A 17,206-nucleotide genomic window follows, 5' to 3' on the forward strand; every position below is an offset into this window, starting at 1 on the left:
CTTCCCAGTAAGATATCACGCTATAGAATTGCCTTCACTAAATCTTTAGATCCACATTTATTTACTGGATATTAAAAGTGACCTTTAAACATAAGTGACGGGGACATTTTTGACGAACAGATGGGGGATTCTGATTAGATGTCTGAGTTGGCAGTTTGCTCCTCTAGAAATCCAGGTGATCCGACCTCTGTAAGGTGCCATGCCCGGCCCACCTTGGGTTCTTTCCAGACTCACTACTCCTATTCTCCTCTCCACGGGGGCTGTTCTGCATGCGTCCACTTTCTCAGGTCCCAGTATCAGCGCTTCAGGTGTTCAGTGGATGACCTTTCCTCTTACTTAACAAGGAAGACGGAGGACAACTGACACAAACTGGACCTCAACTTTCTTATCGTGAATCTCACATTTTCTGTTTGTTCTCACCTGCCCCTGCATTTCCTGACATTTTTTTTACAATATAACCATTTTCTGTTTGCAATATTGAGCCCACACCTCCAACGTCCTGTTACACCATGTGCTATCAGTTACCTTTTTATTTTCTTGTGCCTTTTATGGTTTCTTCCATTCAGTCCTCAAGACTCCCCTGTCTTCAAACGAGGACCTTCCTTTAACCCTGCTTCCCCACCACAGTCATTATCCAGTTCTCTTTTCTCTACCGCAAACTTCTTAATACAAAAGCTGCTACCTCCTGATGCCATTTTCTGACGGCCACTCCCTCCCTAACCTCCTTGTCTCTTCCTTCCAAAGCAGCAGCTCTCCCAGGGTCACCTGCTGACTGGCCAATATGTGAAGGCCTCGTCTCTCATCCCCATCCCACTCACAGTTGGCCACAGTCTCTAGCTTCATCCAGCCTTCCTTCTTCAAGCTCTTTCTGGAGTAGGTGACTCCCAGTCCTCGCATTACTCTGGCCTGTCCTCAGTTTTCTTCACCGCCTCGTCTTCCTCTGTCCACAACGACAGTGTAAGCAGCTTTTCCCATACTACACTCCAACCGACCAGATATGTTAAAAAATGGAATATTTAGGCAGGACTTGCACTCACTCTGAGGTCAGGGATGGTCCTACCACACTCCCAGTCGTCTAATTTACACATTTAGGTTACCTGTTTGGCCTTATTAAGCGACTGGGTTTGCTTCTACTCTGCCTTCTTAAGCTGTCTCATCAGTTTCTATGATTTCAAGATCAGAATACTATCATTAAGTCTTGAACTACAAATCTCCATTTCCAAACTTATGCTAAATATCCCCAAATGAAGAGCTCACTGGCTTCAAGTCTACAGAACTTGTCAGCTCACCCTATCCCTCAATCTCCATAACTTTCTTTTTTCTTGAGTTTTTACATCAACTGATAGCATCAGAAACTTCCACTATCTAGTCTAGAAATTTTGGAGTCATTGCTGATCCATCCCTTTCACATATAATTGAATACCAGGTCCTACCAATTCCAGCACTCTTAGCTGTCCCCTCTTTTCTCTTTTGTTGACTGCTGCGTGGCTGTGTGCATTGTGGGTAAGAGCATTAGCCCTGAAGCCAGACTTCCTGAGTTCGAGTCCTAGCTCCACCACTTCCTAGCTGCACGATTTGAACACATACTTAACTCACTGTGCCTCATCTGTAAAGTGGGGATAATAGTAGTCTCTACCTCATAAAAGTTGTCTGTAAGAATTAAATAAATTAACACATGCCAAGTGTGTAGAACACTGGCTATCACATGATAAGAAATCTCTTTAAATGTTGGCTATTGTTGTGATTAATATCATCTCTTGCCTGGGCTACTATAAAAATTTCCTAACTCATTTTTTTTTTTTTTTTGGTGAGGAAGATTGGCCCTGAGCTAACATCTGTGCCAATCTTCCTCTATTTTGTATGTGGGTCGCTGCCAGAGCATGGCTTGATGAGTGGTGTATGCTGCACCCAGGATCTGAACCCACAAACCTTGGCCACCAAAGCAGAGTGTGCTGAACTTAACCACTATGCCACCAGGCTGGCCCCCTCATCTTTTTTATTCCATTTTCTTGCCTTTCTGCTCCATCCTTCACACTGGTGCCAGAGTCATCCTCTAAAAACCAAGTTAAGTCAGGCCAGTTCCATCTTGAAAACTTCTGATGATGTTCATTAACCACAGAAAAAAGTCCAGACTTTGATATTGAAGATGCTTTGTCTTCTTTCAGACCTTGTCACCATGATCATCATCTAGTCAACTCTTTATTTACCCATTACCTCGGACATCTGACCATTCTACATGGCTTTGCTCAGACTTTTACCTTGAGCTGGAATACTAATATGCCCCACCCTCCACTACTTTAAGCCCTCAGAAAACCCCCGCAATCCTCTGCACCCCCTCATCTTCCCCCCCTTCACCTCCACTCCTTTCCTCACACCTGGCAGAATCAATGCTTCTTCCTTTGAACCTACACAACGCTCTGCTTATTTCTTCTCCACCAAATTGTCTCCTTGACCTTCCAAGCCCCACAGGGCCTCGGTTCAGCACTTTACACCTAGTAGGCACTCATTAATTTTTAAAAAATCAATGAATGGATTTTGAAATATATTTTTGGGAAAAATATACATACATATTTGGTACTTAAAGCCAGAGAGTATTCATTCTTACTACTTATCACATAAATGCTATTTCACCTAGCAGATCTGTGATTTACCTGGGCATTTGGACGCATATTACTGAAAAAGCTGGATATCGCTTTGTTTAAAGAGGAAATTTTAAAGATGCATGTAATAAAACTTTTCTTTAGATATCTTTATTAAATAGAGGTAAAATATTATTTTAAAAAATATTTCAGGGATAAACCAACCCAATTTCCCTTTGTAATAACATTAGAAATATTTAGCCATTTCATTAACTAATTCATTAATTGAGTCAAGAAAATTTATTTAGCATCAACTATGTACCAAGCAGTTGTACCTAAAACCTCTAAATATGATGTGGGAATTCTCCTAGGTAACTTTTAACAGTTATTTAAATGTTTCTCTTTTAGAAAATATGCCACAAATAATTGTTTCACTATTGCCTCATTTTTCCAACCTTAAGTTCTTTGGAATAAAGGGACTGGTATTTTAAATTAGTAAGTATTCTATGAAGTACCTGTGAATCCAAGAATCTGAAATAAGCTTGAGGGGTTGGCATTGATAACAAAGATGTATCCTTCTGATGTTCCAACTAATAGGTACATTCCTCGCTGGTCGTAACTAGAAAAGAATAAATCTGATTATCAGATTTTACTTGTTTCACTAATAAGATGGTAAACAAAATTATCGAATGACAGCGTGGAGATACATTCAAAACCAGTCATTCTTATGTTTTGTGATTTTTAATATTATCTGACCTTATAAAAGTCAAGTGATTACATGTAAATGTAATCATTACATTCTAGGCTAATGCTATCGCCAAACTGCAACTTATAAGCACACAGTCAGGAAGATTCAGTAAAGATGGGCAACTATTTCATCATAAGTGAAGGAAATATGACAACAGAGCTTTCTTGGCATTTCAAGTGGAAATAAGCAATTCTCAAATTAGTGATGAGTGTGACATTGTAGTACCCTTCAGTACCAGTACCTGGCAGCGGAGGAAGAAGGTAGCTAAATATTTCTACACCTTCATCAAATTAGAGAAAGTGAGAAATGCAAATTAGGATAAGAGAAAAGGATCTGAGAAAGAAGAGGCACCAAAAAATAGGGTACAGAGGAGTCAGGTGTAAGTAGAGGGAGGTTACAGAACCTTCCCCACTGAGCTGGAGGCGGCAGAGCTTGTGGGAACAGCACCGGCAGCAAACACCCAGCTCCTCCAGGCGCAAGGGGGGTGATCTCAGGCAAATGCTTCTCTTAACCTCTCTGAACCTGAATTCCCTCATCTGCGAAACAGGGACAGGCATAATACCTTTCCGACTGGTGGGGCGAGGATCACATTCAATAAGCTACAATGTGTGACAGCACCTCAAGCTGTAAAGCAGGGCACCAATGTCAGTTCTTATTAATACTTACTATTATGATAAATTAACAAAAGATAGAATAGCAATAATGACACACATTCCAAATCCAATATCTCTCTGCTGTCTTCTTACAAGCATTGCTTCAAAAGATTTGAAATCATCTAAATGCCCATCAATATACTGTCCTTTAAAAATGATAGTATATTCACACAGTGGAATACCATGTAGCTGTAAAAAAGAATGAGGAAGGTTTTTATGTGTGGATACAAACATTCTCCAAGATATACAATTAAGTGAGAAAAAATGAGGTGCAGAACGTCGAATGAACTTTCGAATAAAGTCAGTGCCTCTGGAGCCCAACTGCCTGGGTTCAAAACCCAAGATTTGCCATTTACTACCTGTGTCGTATTAAGCAAGTTATTTAAACTCTTTGTGCTTCCTCTTCCTCATCTGTCACAAGCACACAATACGAGTATCTATGTCGTGAAGTTAATACAACAGCAGTGCCTGGCACAATCTAAGTGCTTGATAATTATTTGTGAAAATAAGAGCAAGTACTCATTTCTTATGCTTGTTTATGGATAAAATATCTCTGGACAGGAGACATGAGAAATTGGGAACAGGCTGGCTCCGGGGAGGAGAACTGGGTGTGTGGGGACGAGAGTGGGAGACTTTTAACTACAGACCCCTCTGTACTTTTTGAACGCTGAATCAAGTCAATATATTAATTTTCAGAACAAGACATGTAAAACTTAAAATGAAAAGAAATTATGGCTTCACTGGAATTCTCAACAGACGGGCCTGACACAGTTGCGGCAGAGTAGGTGGTACTTACATGAGGTGCTGGACGGAGGACTCGCAGAGAAAGGCCTTGTGAACTGCCTCAGGGGATTCGGCATCCTGGACGTCGAGGAACTGGATAGAGCCACCCACGGTCCCCACAGCAGCAGAGAGGGAGGAGGGCGAGCAAGCCAGAACTGTCGCCTGTTGAAAATAAACCCCCAGATGCTGAACTACACTGTGCCAGAGAACAAAGCCTGCTCTCCTACACATAAAAATTCTACAGTTTACTTGAAAAGCCTGCAGAATGAGAAGAGTGGCAAGTGTTGTGTAGTATTACAAACTATACGCTTAACGTTCCTGAAATAATCGATTGCATAAGAAGTCATAGGAATCTGTACATCTTATTCTTTTATCCTAAAACTAGAAAGATAAAAATATAAAGGAGTTTCTTGAACTTTAAACCATGGCTTCATTTTTATCCCTAAATGATTACAAAATTATACCAATAATAATGAAAAATAAAATAAGAAAATTTAAATACATTCCTAGCATCTTTTGGACATCTTTATAGAATGTTGGTGATTTTTTAAAAGCAGCATTCATCTGCTGGATAATAGTAGGTCCTGGGATGCTGGTATGACTGAGGAAGAAAAGAAAATAACCGTATCACTGGACCATGTATTCAGTCACCAAAGAAACACATCACAGGTTCCTGCTCATCACATAATCATTTACAGAATACGACGTCTAAGAGAATAAATTCGCTTTCATGACACTTAAGGAATCAGATTCATTCCTCTCTAATTACACTTTGTAGGTTGTTTTGAATAAAATCATAGAATGTTAGAAATAAAACAGATCTTAAGAGATAATCACTTTGCAGAATACAAAATGGAGAAGAACAGAGCAGCAATTTGCCCCAGAATCCCATAGCTGGTGGCAAAGCTCAGATGAGAGCTCAGGTGTCCTGCCTCATTAGAATGCAGTTTCTCAGTTGAGCAGGTTTTTATTTTATTTTTAAAAGTGAATTTTCCAAGGCTTACCCAGGTTGAGTCTTTAGTGGTTCCTCAGTGTGAAACCGGCAAGGAAATGGTGAGGGTTTTAGTATTTTTTTTAACTGAAGGCCTTTATGGGAGCTCTCAGTGTGTGTGCGAGTGTGTGTGTGCTCAAAATAATCAGTAGAAATTGTCCTCCATTCCATGGCACCAGTGGGCTAGGCTAAAACTGTACAGCAATATCTGGAGGGGTCTTATGTACCCTGGCAGGTGCCATCAAGGGAAGCTGCTGGTGTCCAGGTATCCTGCCATCATGGCGCTGGGCTGGGTGCTCTGGGGACCACTGTCTAAAATGTTCATGGGGAACACAGTCCAGGGCACAGGCAGAGAGATCTGGCCGCAGCATCGCTGGGTCAGTCCACTTGTCAGTTCCCCACAGAACAGTGGTATCCTCCAGCGGGGAGAAACCACCGACTCTCCCCAGTGCAGGCTAAACCACGTGAGAGTGCATGCCTGGTTTGGAGCTCAGTGAAGGTTTGTCAAATTAACTGTGAAAGTTGTCCGATTCCCTCTGCTCTGGTCAGGTGAAGGGAAGACGTCTGGAGCAGAAAGTGGGCCTTCTAATGGTGCCTATACCCCTCCTTAGCCAAGAAGAACAAGGTAAGTCCTGATTATACAGACCCTTGGGTAGGTTGTTAAACATCTGTCTGCCTCTCCTCTGTAAAAGGAGATGTGAGCCGATGAACTTGAAGATCTCTTCTAGTTCTAGTAGTTCTAATAGAAATGAATACATATAAGCCTTTGTCACACAGATTGTGGAATCTACTCATATTTCATAGTCTTTTAGGTAAGAATTTCTATCCTTACCTTTGGGGTGAGTTTTATTTATCCCATTGAACTATGGCTCTTTTGCATCTTGTAATCCTCTTATGTGAGGTATGATGCTTCATTTTGTTTTATAATGACATTTTAATTTTATAAAAGGGAAGGATTGTAACTCCCCTATCCACTACCAAGATCCAGATCTCATCTAGAACTGTGTAATACAGCAAATGATGATAATTTAAGAAAAAAATAACAATGGTAACGTTGTTTCTTGGTCATTTATTTATTTATTTAGGAAGATTAGTCCTGAGCTAGCATCCGTTGCCAATCTTCCTCAACAAAAAGAGGAAGATTGGCCCTGGGCTAACATCCGTGCCCATCTTCCTCTACTTTATATGGGACGCCGCCACAGCATGGCTTGACAAGTGGTGTGTCGGTCCACACCCCGGGTCTGAACCTGTGAACCTTGGGCTGCTGAAGCGGAGCACATGAGCTTTGCTATGCCACCGGGCCGGCCCTCTTTTATGTTTTTTAAATATTATTTTATGTAAAAAGCACTGTGAACATGGCAGAAATAACAGTATCACCTTGCAGCAGGTGTTGTGAGCAATTGTGGTTTGCCACCCAGCATCCATACACCCTCTTTCTGGAAAATCTCTTGAATATCCATTGAGAAACCATCTCTCTCCTATTTTCAGAGTTGAGTAGAATAGATCTAACTCCCATTTCCAGGGCTGAGCTTAAGCAGATTAGCATTCCTCATCTCCCTGTCCACAGTAATTAGTTCAGGGATGTTATTAAGACATTAGAAGACATTTACTAAGCCTTCTGGAAAGGAGAAACTTCTTTTCTCTTCCTCCTCCCACTCTAGAAAGCTTTCTTCCATGATGGTCTGATGTAAGGTTGGCACCTGTGTCATTTGGATACCACCAAATGGAGCATAAAATAAAACTAAAGACATAGTATACAGACAGAGGAAAAAACAAGATCCTCGATAATATCATTTGAGTTGCTGGATCGAGCCACACCTGAGGCCAGAAAATTCTATACTCTATAGTTGACTAAGCCAATAACCCCTACTTTTCTATTTTTGGCTCTAACTGGTTAGAGTGGCAATTTTCTTTCACATTTAACTGATCCCCTTGAGGTTAGATGGTGCCATTTAATTAGTTATGGCCAAGGGGATGTTTCATTTCTGAGTAAAAGCACTTAATTGCCAATTCAAGACTCTTCATCACTCTCTTCCCATAACATGGCACTGAGGAGCTATTAGTTGGTGGAGACTCCATCATCCTGGCTCCCTGAGAGACTGTGTGGAGCAGAGACCCTGCCAATCCACAATGAACTTATAGCATGAGTGAGATATAAACCACTAGGATTTCAGAAATAACTGTCATCACAGAAAAACTTGTCCTTTCCTATACACCAATATGGTATCTTATGTCCCACCTTCTGGGCTGTGGAATACTTCGTACACAAGAATTACTCTAAATATGTAAGGTAAAAATGCAATAAGGCATCTGTAACAAGTATTTCCACAGACTACTGACATGTAAATATGAAAAAGTGGATTGGATTAGAATTCAATATTTTTTAAAAATCCAGTTATAAGACACACTTACTGGAGTATTCAGATAAATCCTGCTGACACAAGAACCATCCTCTATATACCAAACACAAACTTCCCCTGAATGTGTGAGTGTCTGTAAAAAAAAGAAAAAGAAAACTCTAAATGGAAAACAAGACTCTGCTATGGAAGCATGTTCTAAATCCCTTTCTAGGATGTCAATCATTCTGATGATTTAGTACAAAATTTCATTTTACTTATGGAGAATATAATTACTTTACATTCTCAGCACCAATACTTCTGATTTGAACAAATATTAGCTATCATCTTTAATACAATTTAAGTAACATATAATAACTAAGGATTAGAAAAGTGAAAGATTTTTTCTCATGTAACAAAACTGAGATAAAAGTTACTTGAAAATTCAATGAGATTATTGCCTAGTGAATAAGCCTAAAAATAAGAAATTATACATTGTTATTTTTTTAATTAATACACTGTTTTTAAGAGCAGTTTCAGGATTACAGAAAATTTGAGCAGAAAGTACAGAGTTGCACTTACCCTACATACATACAATTTCGCCTATTATTGACATCTTGCAATAGTGTGGTACATTTGTTACAATACGTGAGCCAATATTGATACAGTATTATTGACTAAATCCTATAGTTTATATTAGGGATCACTCTTTGTGTTATATACTCTATGGGTTTTGACAAATGTGTAGTGACAAGTATCCACCATCACAGTATTGTACAGAATAGTTTCACTGCCCTAAAAATCCCCTGGGCTCCACCTCTTCATCCCTCCCACCCTCCCTCCCGACTGAACTCCTGGCAACCACTGATTTTTTTAGGTAACATTGGTTTATAACGTTATATAAATTTCAGGTGTATATCATTATATTTCAATTTCTGTGCAGACTACATCATGTTCACCACCCAAAGACTAATTACCATCCATCACCGTACACATGTGCCCTACCACCCCTTTCACTCTCCTCCCTCTCCATTTCCCCTCTGGTAACCATCAATCTAATCTCTGTATCTATGTGCATGTTTGTTGTTGTTTTTATCTTCTGCTTATGAGTGAAATCATATGGTATTTGACTTTCTCTGTCTGACTTATTTTGCTTAACATAATATCCTCAAGATCCATCTGTGTTGTCACAAATGGCAAGGTTTCATCTTTTTTTTTTATAGCTAAGTAGTATTCCATTGTGTATATATACCACATTCTTCTTTGTCCATATGCCTGTTGATGAGCACTTAGGTTGTTTCCAAGTCTTGGCTATTGTGAATAATGCTGCAGTGAACATAGGAATGCATGTCTTTATGTATTCATGTTTTCATGGTCTTTGGATAAATACCCAGAAGTGGAATAGCTGGATCATATGGTAGTTCTATTCTTTTTCTTTTAAAAAAAATTTTTTTATTGATGTCATAATAGTTTATAACAGGGCCGGCCCCGTGGCTTAGCGGTTAAGTGCGTGCGCTCTGCTGCTGGCGGCCCGGGTTCGGATCCCGGGTGCGCACCGACGCACCGCTTCTCCGGTCATGCTGAGGCCGCGTCCCACATACAGCAACTAGAAGGATGTGCAGCTATGACATACAACTATCTACTGGGGCTTTGGGGGAAAAAATAAATGAAATAAAATTATTAAAAAAAAATAGTTTATAACATTGCGAGATTCCAGTTGTACATTATTGTTTGTCAGTCACCATATAAATGCGCCCCTTCACCCCTTGTGCCCACCCCCAACTCCTTTCTCCCTGGTAACCACCAAACCATTCTCTCTGTCCATGTGTTAGTTTATATTCCACATATGAGTGAAGTGATACAGTGTTTGTCTTTCTCTGTCTGGCTTATTTCACTTAACATAATACCCTCCAGGTCCATCCATGTTGTTGGAAATGGGACGATTTTGTCTTTTTTTATGGCTGAATAGTATTCCATTGTGTATATATACCACATCTTCTTTATCCAAACATCTGTCAATGGACACTTGGGTTACTTCCACTTCTTGGCTATAGTGAATAATGCTGCAATGAACATAGGGGTGCATAAGCCTCTTTGGATTGTTGATTTCAAATTCTTTGGATAAATACCCAGAAGTGGGATAGCTGGATCATAAGGTAGTTCTATTCTTAATTTTTTGAGGAATCTCCACACTGTTTTCCATAGTGGCTGCACCAGTTTATGTTCTTACCAGCAGTGTATGAGAGTTCCCTTTTCTCCATATCCTCTCCAACACTTGTTATTTCTTGTCTTGTTAATTATAGCCATTCTGATGGGACTGAGGTGATATCTCATTGTAGTTTTGATTTGCATTTCCCTAATAATTAGTGATGCTGAACATCCTTTCATGTGCCTATTGGCCATTTGTATATCTTCTTTGGAAAAGTATCTGTTCACATCTTTTATCCATTTTTTAATTGGGTTGTTCGCTTTTTGGTGTTGAGATGTATGAGTTCTATATATATTTTGGATATTAACTCCTTATCAGATATATGGTTTACAAATATCTCCTCCCAATTGTTAGGTTGCCTTTTCATTTTGTTGATGGTTCCCTTTTCTGTACAGAAGCTTTTTAGTTTGATATAGTCCCATTTGTTTATTTTTTCTTTTGTTTCCCTTGCCTGGTGAGACATGTATTCAAAAAGATGCCACTAAGACTGATGTCAAAGGGTGTAGTGCCTATGAAACTAAGAGCTGGTTCTTTGAAAAGATAAACAAAATTGACAAACCTTTAGCAAGACTCACCAAGAAAAAAAGAGAGAAGGCTCAAATAAATAAAATCAGAAATGAAAGAGGAGAAATTACAACAGATACCTCAGAAATACAAAGGATCATAAAAGGATACTATGAAAAGCTACATGCAAACAAATTGGATAATTTAGAAGAAATTGATAAATTCTTAGAATCATACAACCTTCCAAAACTGGATCAAGAAGAAAGAGAGAATTTGAATAGATCAATCATCAGTAAGGAGATCGAAACAGTAATCAAAAACCTCCCAAAAAATGAAAGTCTAGGACCAGATGGCTTCCTCAGTGAATTCTACCAAATATTCAAAGAAGACTTAATACTTATCCTTCTCAAACTCGTCCAAAAAATTGAAGAGGAGGGGAAGCTTCCTAACTCATTCTACAAGGCCAACATTACCTTGATACCAAAATCAGGCAAGGACAACACAAAAAAAGAAAATTACAGGCCAATATCACTGATGAACATCAATGCCAAAATCCTCAACAAAATACTAGCAAATCGAACACAACAATACATTAAAAAGATCACACACCATGATCAAGTGGGATTTATTCCAGGGATGTAGGGATGGTTCAACATCCACAAATCAACCAACATGATACACCACATTAACAAAATGAAGAATAAAAATCACATGATCATCTTAATAGACGCAGAGAAAGCATTCAACAAGATACAACATCCATTTATGACAAAAACTCTGAATAAAATGGGTATATAAGGAAAGTACCTCAACATAATAAAGGCCATATATGACAAACCCACAGCTAATATCATACTCAATGGTGAAAAACTAAAAGCTATCCTTCTAAGAACAAGAACCAGACAAGGATGCCCACTTTCGCCACTCTTATTTAACATAGTATTGGAAGTCTTAGCCAGAGAAATCAGACAAGAAAAAGAAATAAAAGGGATCCAAATTGGAAAGGAAGAAGTAAAACTGTCACTGTTTGCAGATGACATGATTTTATATATAGAAAACCCTAAAGAATCCAACAAAAAAACTATTATAAATAATGAATACAGTAAAGTTGCACGATACAAAATTAACATTCAAAAATCAGTTGCATTTCTATACACTAACAATGAAATAGCAGAAAGAAAACAAGAATACAATCCCATTTACAATCACAACAAAAAGAATAAAATACCTAGGAATAAATTTAATGAAAGACCTGTCCACTGAAAACTATAAAACATTGTTGAAAGAAATCAAAGAAGACACAAAGAAATGGAAAGATATTCTGTACTCATGGATTGGGAGAATTAACATAGTCAAAATGTGCATACTTCCTAAAGCAATCTACAGATTCAATGCAATCCCTATCAAAGTTCCAATGACATTTTTCACATAAATAGAACAAAGAATCCTAAAATTTATATGGAACAACAAAAGGCCCGGAATAGCCAGAGGAAGCCTGAGAAAAAAGAACAAAGCTGGAGGTATCACATTCCCTGATTTCAAAATATACTACAAACTTCTAGTAACCAAGACAGCATGGTACTGGCACAAAACCAGAGACACAGATCAATGGAACAGAATTGAGAGCCCAGACATAAACGCACACATTTAGCGACAGCTAATTTTTGACAAGGGAGCCAAGAACATACAATGGAGAAAGGAAAGTCTCTTCAATAAATGGTGTTGGGAAAACTGGACAGCTACATGCAAAAGAATGAAAGTAGACATTATCTTACACTATACACAAAAATTAACTCAAAATAGGCTAAAGACTTAAATGTAAGACCTGAAACCATAAAACTTCTAGAAGAAAACATAGCCATTGATATTTTTATGGTCTCCATAGTTTAGCATTTTCCAGAATGTCATATAGAGGGAATCATACAGCCTTCTCGGATTGGCTTCTTTCACTTAGCAATATGCATTTAAGTTTCCTCTATGTCTTTTCACTGCTTAATAGCTCATTTAATAGCTCATTAGTGTTGAATAATATTCCATTGTATGGATGTATCACAGTTTGTTTATCCATTCTCTTATTGAAGGACATCTTGGTTGCTTCCACGTTTTGGCAATTATGAATAAAGCTGCTATAAACATTCATGTGCAGGTTTTTTTGTGGGTCTAAGTTTTCAACTAATTTGGGTAAATACCGAGAAGCTCAATTGCTGAATCACCTGGTAAGAGTAGGTTTAGTTTTATAAGAAACTGCTAAACTGTATTCCAAAGGGGCTGTGCCATTTTGCATTCCCGTCAGCAATGAATGAGTGTTTCTGTTGCTCCATATCCTCGCTAGCACTTAGTATTGTCAGTGTTTTGGATTTTAGACATTCTAATAGATGTGTGGTGGCATCCCATTGTTTTAAATTGCAATTCTTTAATGACAAATAACGTTGAACATATTTTCATATACTTATTTGCCACCTGTATATCTTTTGTGGTAAGGTGTTTCTTCAGATTTTTGCCCATTTTTTAGTGGGGTTATTTATTTTCTTATTGTTGAGTTTTAAGAGTTCTTTGTATATTTTGGATACCAGTCCTTTATCAGGTATACATTTAGCAAAGATTTTTCTCCCAGTCTGTATTTTGTCTTTTCTTTCTCTTAATAGGGTCTTTTGCAGAGCACAAGTCTTTAATTTTAATGAAGTCCAACTTATCAATTTTTCCTTTCATGGACTGTGTTTTTGGTGTTGTATCTAAAAAGTCATTGCTGAACCCAAAGTCACTTATATTTTATGTTTGTGTTATCTTCTAGGAGTTTCATCATTTCACATTTAGGTCTATAATTTATTTTGAGTTAATTTTTGTGAAAGGTGTAAGATCTGTGACTAGATTTCTTTTTTCTTTTTGCGTGCGGATGTCCAGTTGCTCCTGCACCATTTGTTGAAGACTATCCTTTCTCTATTGAATTGCTTTTGCACCTTTGTCAAAGGTCAGTTGACTATATTTATGTGGGTCTACTCTTAGGCTCTTCATTCTATCCCAATGATCTATTTTTCTGTTCCTTCACCAATACCATACAGTCTTGATTACTGTAGCTTTATAGTAAATCTTGAAATCAGATAGTGGTAGTCCTACACTTGTTCTTCTCCTTCAATATTGTGTGGGCTATGCTGGGTCTTTTGCCTTTCCATATAAACTTTAGAATCAGTGTATCAATATCCACAAAATAACTTGCTGGGATTTTGATTGGGATTGCATTGAATCTATAGGTCAAGTTGGAAAGAACTGATATCTTGACAATATTGTCTTCTTCTCTACTTACATGGAATATTTATCTATTTATTTAGATCTTTGATTTCTTTCATCAGAGTTTTGTAGTTTTTCTCATACAGATGTACGTACAGTCATGTGTTGCTTAACAATGGGGATACATTCTGAGAAATATGTTGTTACGCAATTTTGTTGTGCGAACATCACAGGGCGTACTTAAACAAACCTAGATGGTATAGTCTACTACACACCTAGGCTATATGGTACTAATCTTATGGGACCACCATCACATATGCGATCTGTTGTTGACTGAAACATCATTATGCAGCGTGTGACTATGTTTTGTTAGATTTATACCTATTTTACTTTTTTGGTGCTAATGTAAATGGCATTGTGTTTTAAACTTCAAATTCCAATTGTTCACTGCTGGTATATAAGAAAGCAATTGACTTTTGTATATTAAATTTGTATTTTGCAACTTTGCTATAATCACTTAGCTACAGGAGTATTTTTTTATTGATTCCTTGGGATTTTCTACATAGACAATCAGGCCAGCTGAGAATGAAAACAGTTTTATTTCTTCCTTCTTAATCTGCATATCTTTTAATTTCTTTTTTGTCTTATTGCATTAACTAAGACTTCTAGTATGATTTTGAATAGGTGTTCTCATCGTTCAGTACCATGCTAGCTGTATGTTTTTTATAGATGGCTTTATCAGATTCAGAAAGTTCCCCTCTATTCCTAGTTTGCTAAGAATTTTTTTTTTTATCATGAATGGGTGTTGGATTTTGTCAAATGCTTTTTATGCATCTATTGATGGGATCATGTGATTTTTCTTCTTTAGCTTGTTGATGCAATGGATTACATTAATTCATTTTTAAATGTTGAACTAGCCTTGCGTACCTGGAATAGATCCCACTTTGTTGTGGTGTATAACTCATTTTATACATTATTAGGTTTGATATGCTAATATTTTGTTGAGGATTTTTGCATCTATGTTCATGAGAGATATTGGTCTGTAGTTTTCTTTTCTTGTACTGTTTTTGTCTGGTTTTTGTCTTAGGGTAATGCTGGTCTCATAGGATGAGTTAGGAAATATTCCCTCTGCTTCTATATTTTGGGAAAGAGTATAGAGAATTGATATAATGTGTTCCTTAAATGTTTAGTAGAATTCACCAGTTAACCCATCTGAGTCTGGTGCTTTCTGTTTTGGAAGGTTATTATTAACTATTGATTCAATTTCTTTAATAGATATAGGCTTATTCAGATTATTTATTTTTCCTTGTGTGAGTTTTGGTAGACTGCATCTTTCAAGGAATTGGTCCATTTCATCTAGGTTATCAAATTGTGGGCATAGAGTTGTTAATAATATTCCTTTACTATCATTTTAATGTCCATGGGTCAGTAGTGATGACCTCTCTTTCAGTTCTTTTTTTTTTTTTTTGTGAGGAAGATCAGCCCTGAGCTAACATCCATGCTAATCCTCCTCTTTTTGCTGAGGAAGACCGGCTCTGAGCTAACATCTATTGCCAATCCTCCTCCTTTTTTTTTTTTTCCCCAAAAGCCCAGTAGATAGTTGTACGTCATAGTTGCACATCCTTCTAGTTGCTGTACGTGGGATGTGGCTTCAGCATGGCCGGAGAAATGGTGCGTCGGTGTGCGCCCAGGATCTGAATCCGGGCTGCCAGTAGCGGAGCACGTGCACTTAACCGCTAAGCCACGGGGCTGGCCCCTCTCTTTCATTTCTGACATCAGTAATTTGTATCTTCTCTCTCTCTCTGTTTTTAGTTAACCTGGCTAGAGGTTTATCAATTTTACTGATCTTTTTGAAGAGCCAGCTTTTGGTTTCTTAGATTTTCCCTATTGATTTCCTATTTTCAGTTTCATAGCATTCTACTCTAGTCTTCATTATTTCTTTTCTTCTCCTTTCTTTGGATTTAATTTGTTCTTTTTTTTTTTTTTTCTATTTCCTAAAGTAGGAGCTTAGATTATTAATTTTTTTTCCCCCAAAGCCACAGTAGATAGTTGTATGTCATAGTCGCACATCCTTTTAGTTGCTGTATGTGGGACGCGGCCTCAGCATGGCCAGACAAGAGGTGAGTTGGTGCATGCCTGGGATCCGAACCCGGGCCACCAGTAGCTGAGCACGCGCACTTAACCACTAAGCCACGGGGCCGGCCCTAGATTATTAATTTTAAACTTTCTTCTATTCTAATATATACATTCAATGCCATAAGTTTCCCTCTAAACACTTTTACTGCAAAATCCCCTACATTTTGATAAGTTGTATTTTCATTTTCATTTAATACTTTCATTTTAAATACTCTTACGACTTCTTTGACCCATGTGTTATTTAGAAGTATATTGTTTAATCTCAACATATGTTGAGGCTTTCCAGCTATCTTTCTGTTATTGACCTCTAATGTATTTCCATGTGTCCTGAGAACATACTTTGTATGATTTATATTATTTTCAAATGGTTAAGGTATGTTTTATGACCCATAATATGATCTATTTTGGTGGTCAGTCCATGTGAGCTTGAGAAAAATGTGTATTATGCTATTGTTTGATGAAGTAGTCTATAGATGTCAATTACATCTAGTTAGTTGATGGTACAGCTATGTCCTTACTGATTCTAATCTTCTGCCTGCTGGTTCTGTCTTTCTGAAGAATTTCTTTTAACATTTCTTGCAAGGCAGGTCTACTGGTGACAAATTCCCTCAATTTTTATTTGTCTGAGAAAGTATTTTTCCTTCACTTGGAAGGATAATTTTGCTGGATACAGAATTCTAGATTGGTAATTTTTTTCTTTCAACACTTTAGATATTTCACTCTACTCTTGCTTGCATGATTTCTGAAGAGAAGTCCAATTCTTATTCTTGTTCCTCCAAGAGTAAGGTTTTTTTTTCCCCCTCTGGATTCTTTCAAAATTTTCACTTTGTCTTTGATTTTCTGCAGTTTGAATATGAAATGCTTAGGTGTAGATTTTTTTGGTATATATCCTGCTAGGTGTCCTCTGAGCTTCCTAGATGTCTATCATTAATTCTGAAAAATTGTCAGCCATTATTATTTGAAACATTTCCTCTTTTCCTTCTTCTCTTTCTTCTCCTCCTGGTATTCCTATATTATGTGTATGTTATACCTTTTGTAATTG

At 37.8% G+C, this 17,206-nt stretch overlaps 1 protein-coding gene across 1 annotated transcript in view; it reads right to left on the bottom strand.

The window, feature by feature from the left end:
• The window catches only part of CFAP43 (cilia and flagella associated protein 43), a 97,235-nt gene that overhangs the window by 50,552 nt on the left and 29,477 nt on the right, over window positions 1-17,206 (bottom strand). The window contains exons 10-12 of the mRNA XM_087432555.1: window positions 8,167-8,247; window positions 4,777-4,925; window positions 3,095-3,198 (exon numbers count right to left, since the gene is read on the bottom strand). Of these exons, the coding sequence (XP_087288681.1) occupies window positions 3,095-3,198; window positions 4,777-4,925; window positions 8,167-8,247 (334 nt within the window). The remainder of the gene's footprint in view (window positions 1-3,094; window positions 3,199-4,776; window positions 4,926-8,166; window positions 8,248-17,206) is intronic.

This window comes from Ceratotherium simum, chromosome 6, assembly GCF_057802395.1.
Source record: "Ceratotherium simum simum isolate JZ-2026a chromosome 6, ASM5780239v1, whole genome shotgun sequence".
Lineage (NCBI taxonomy): Eukaryota > Metazoa > Chordata > Mammalia > Perissodactyla > Rhinocerotidae > Ceratotherium > Ceratotherium simum.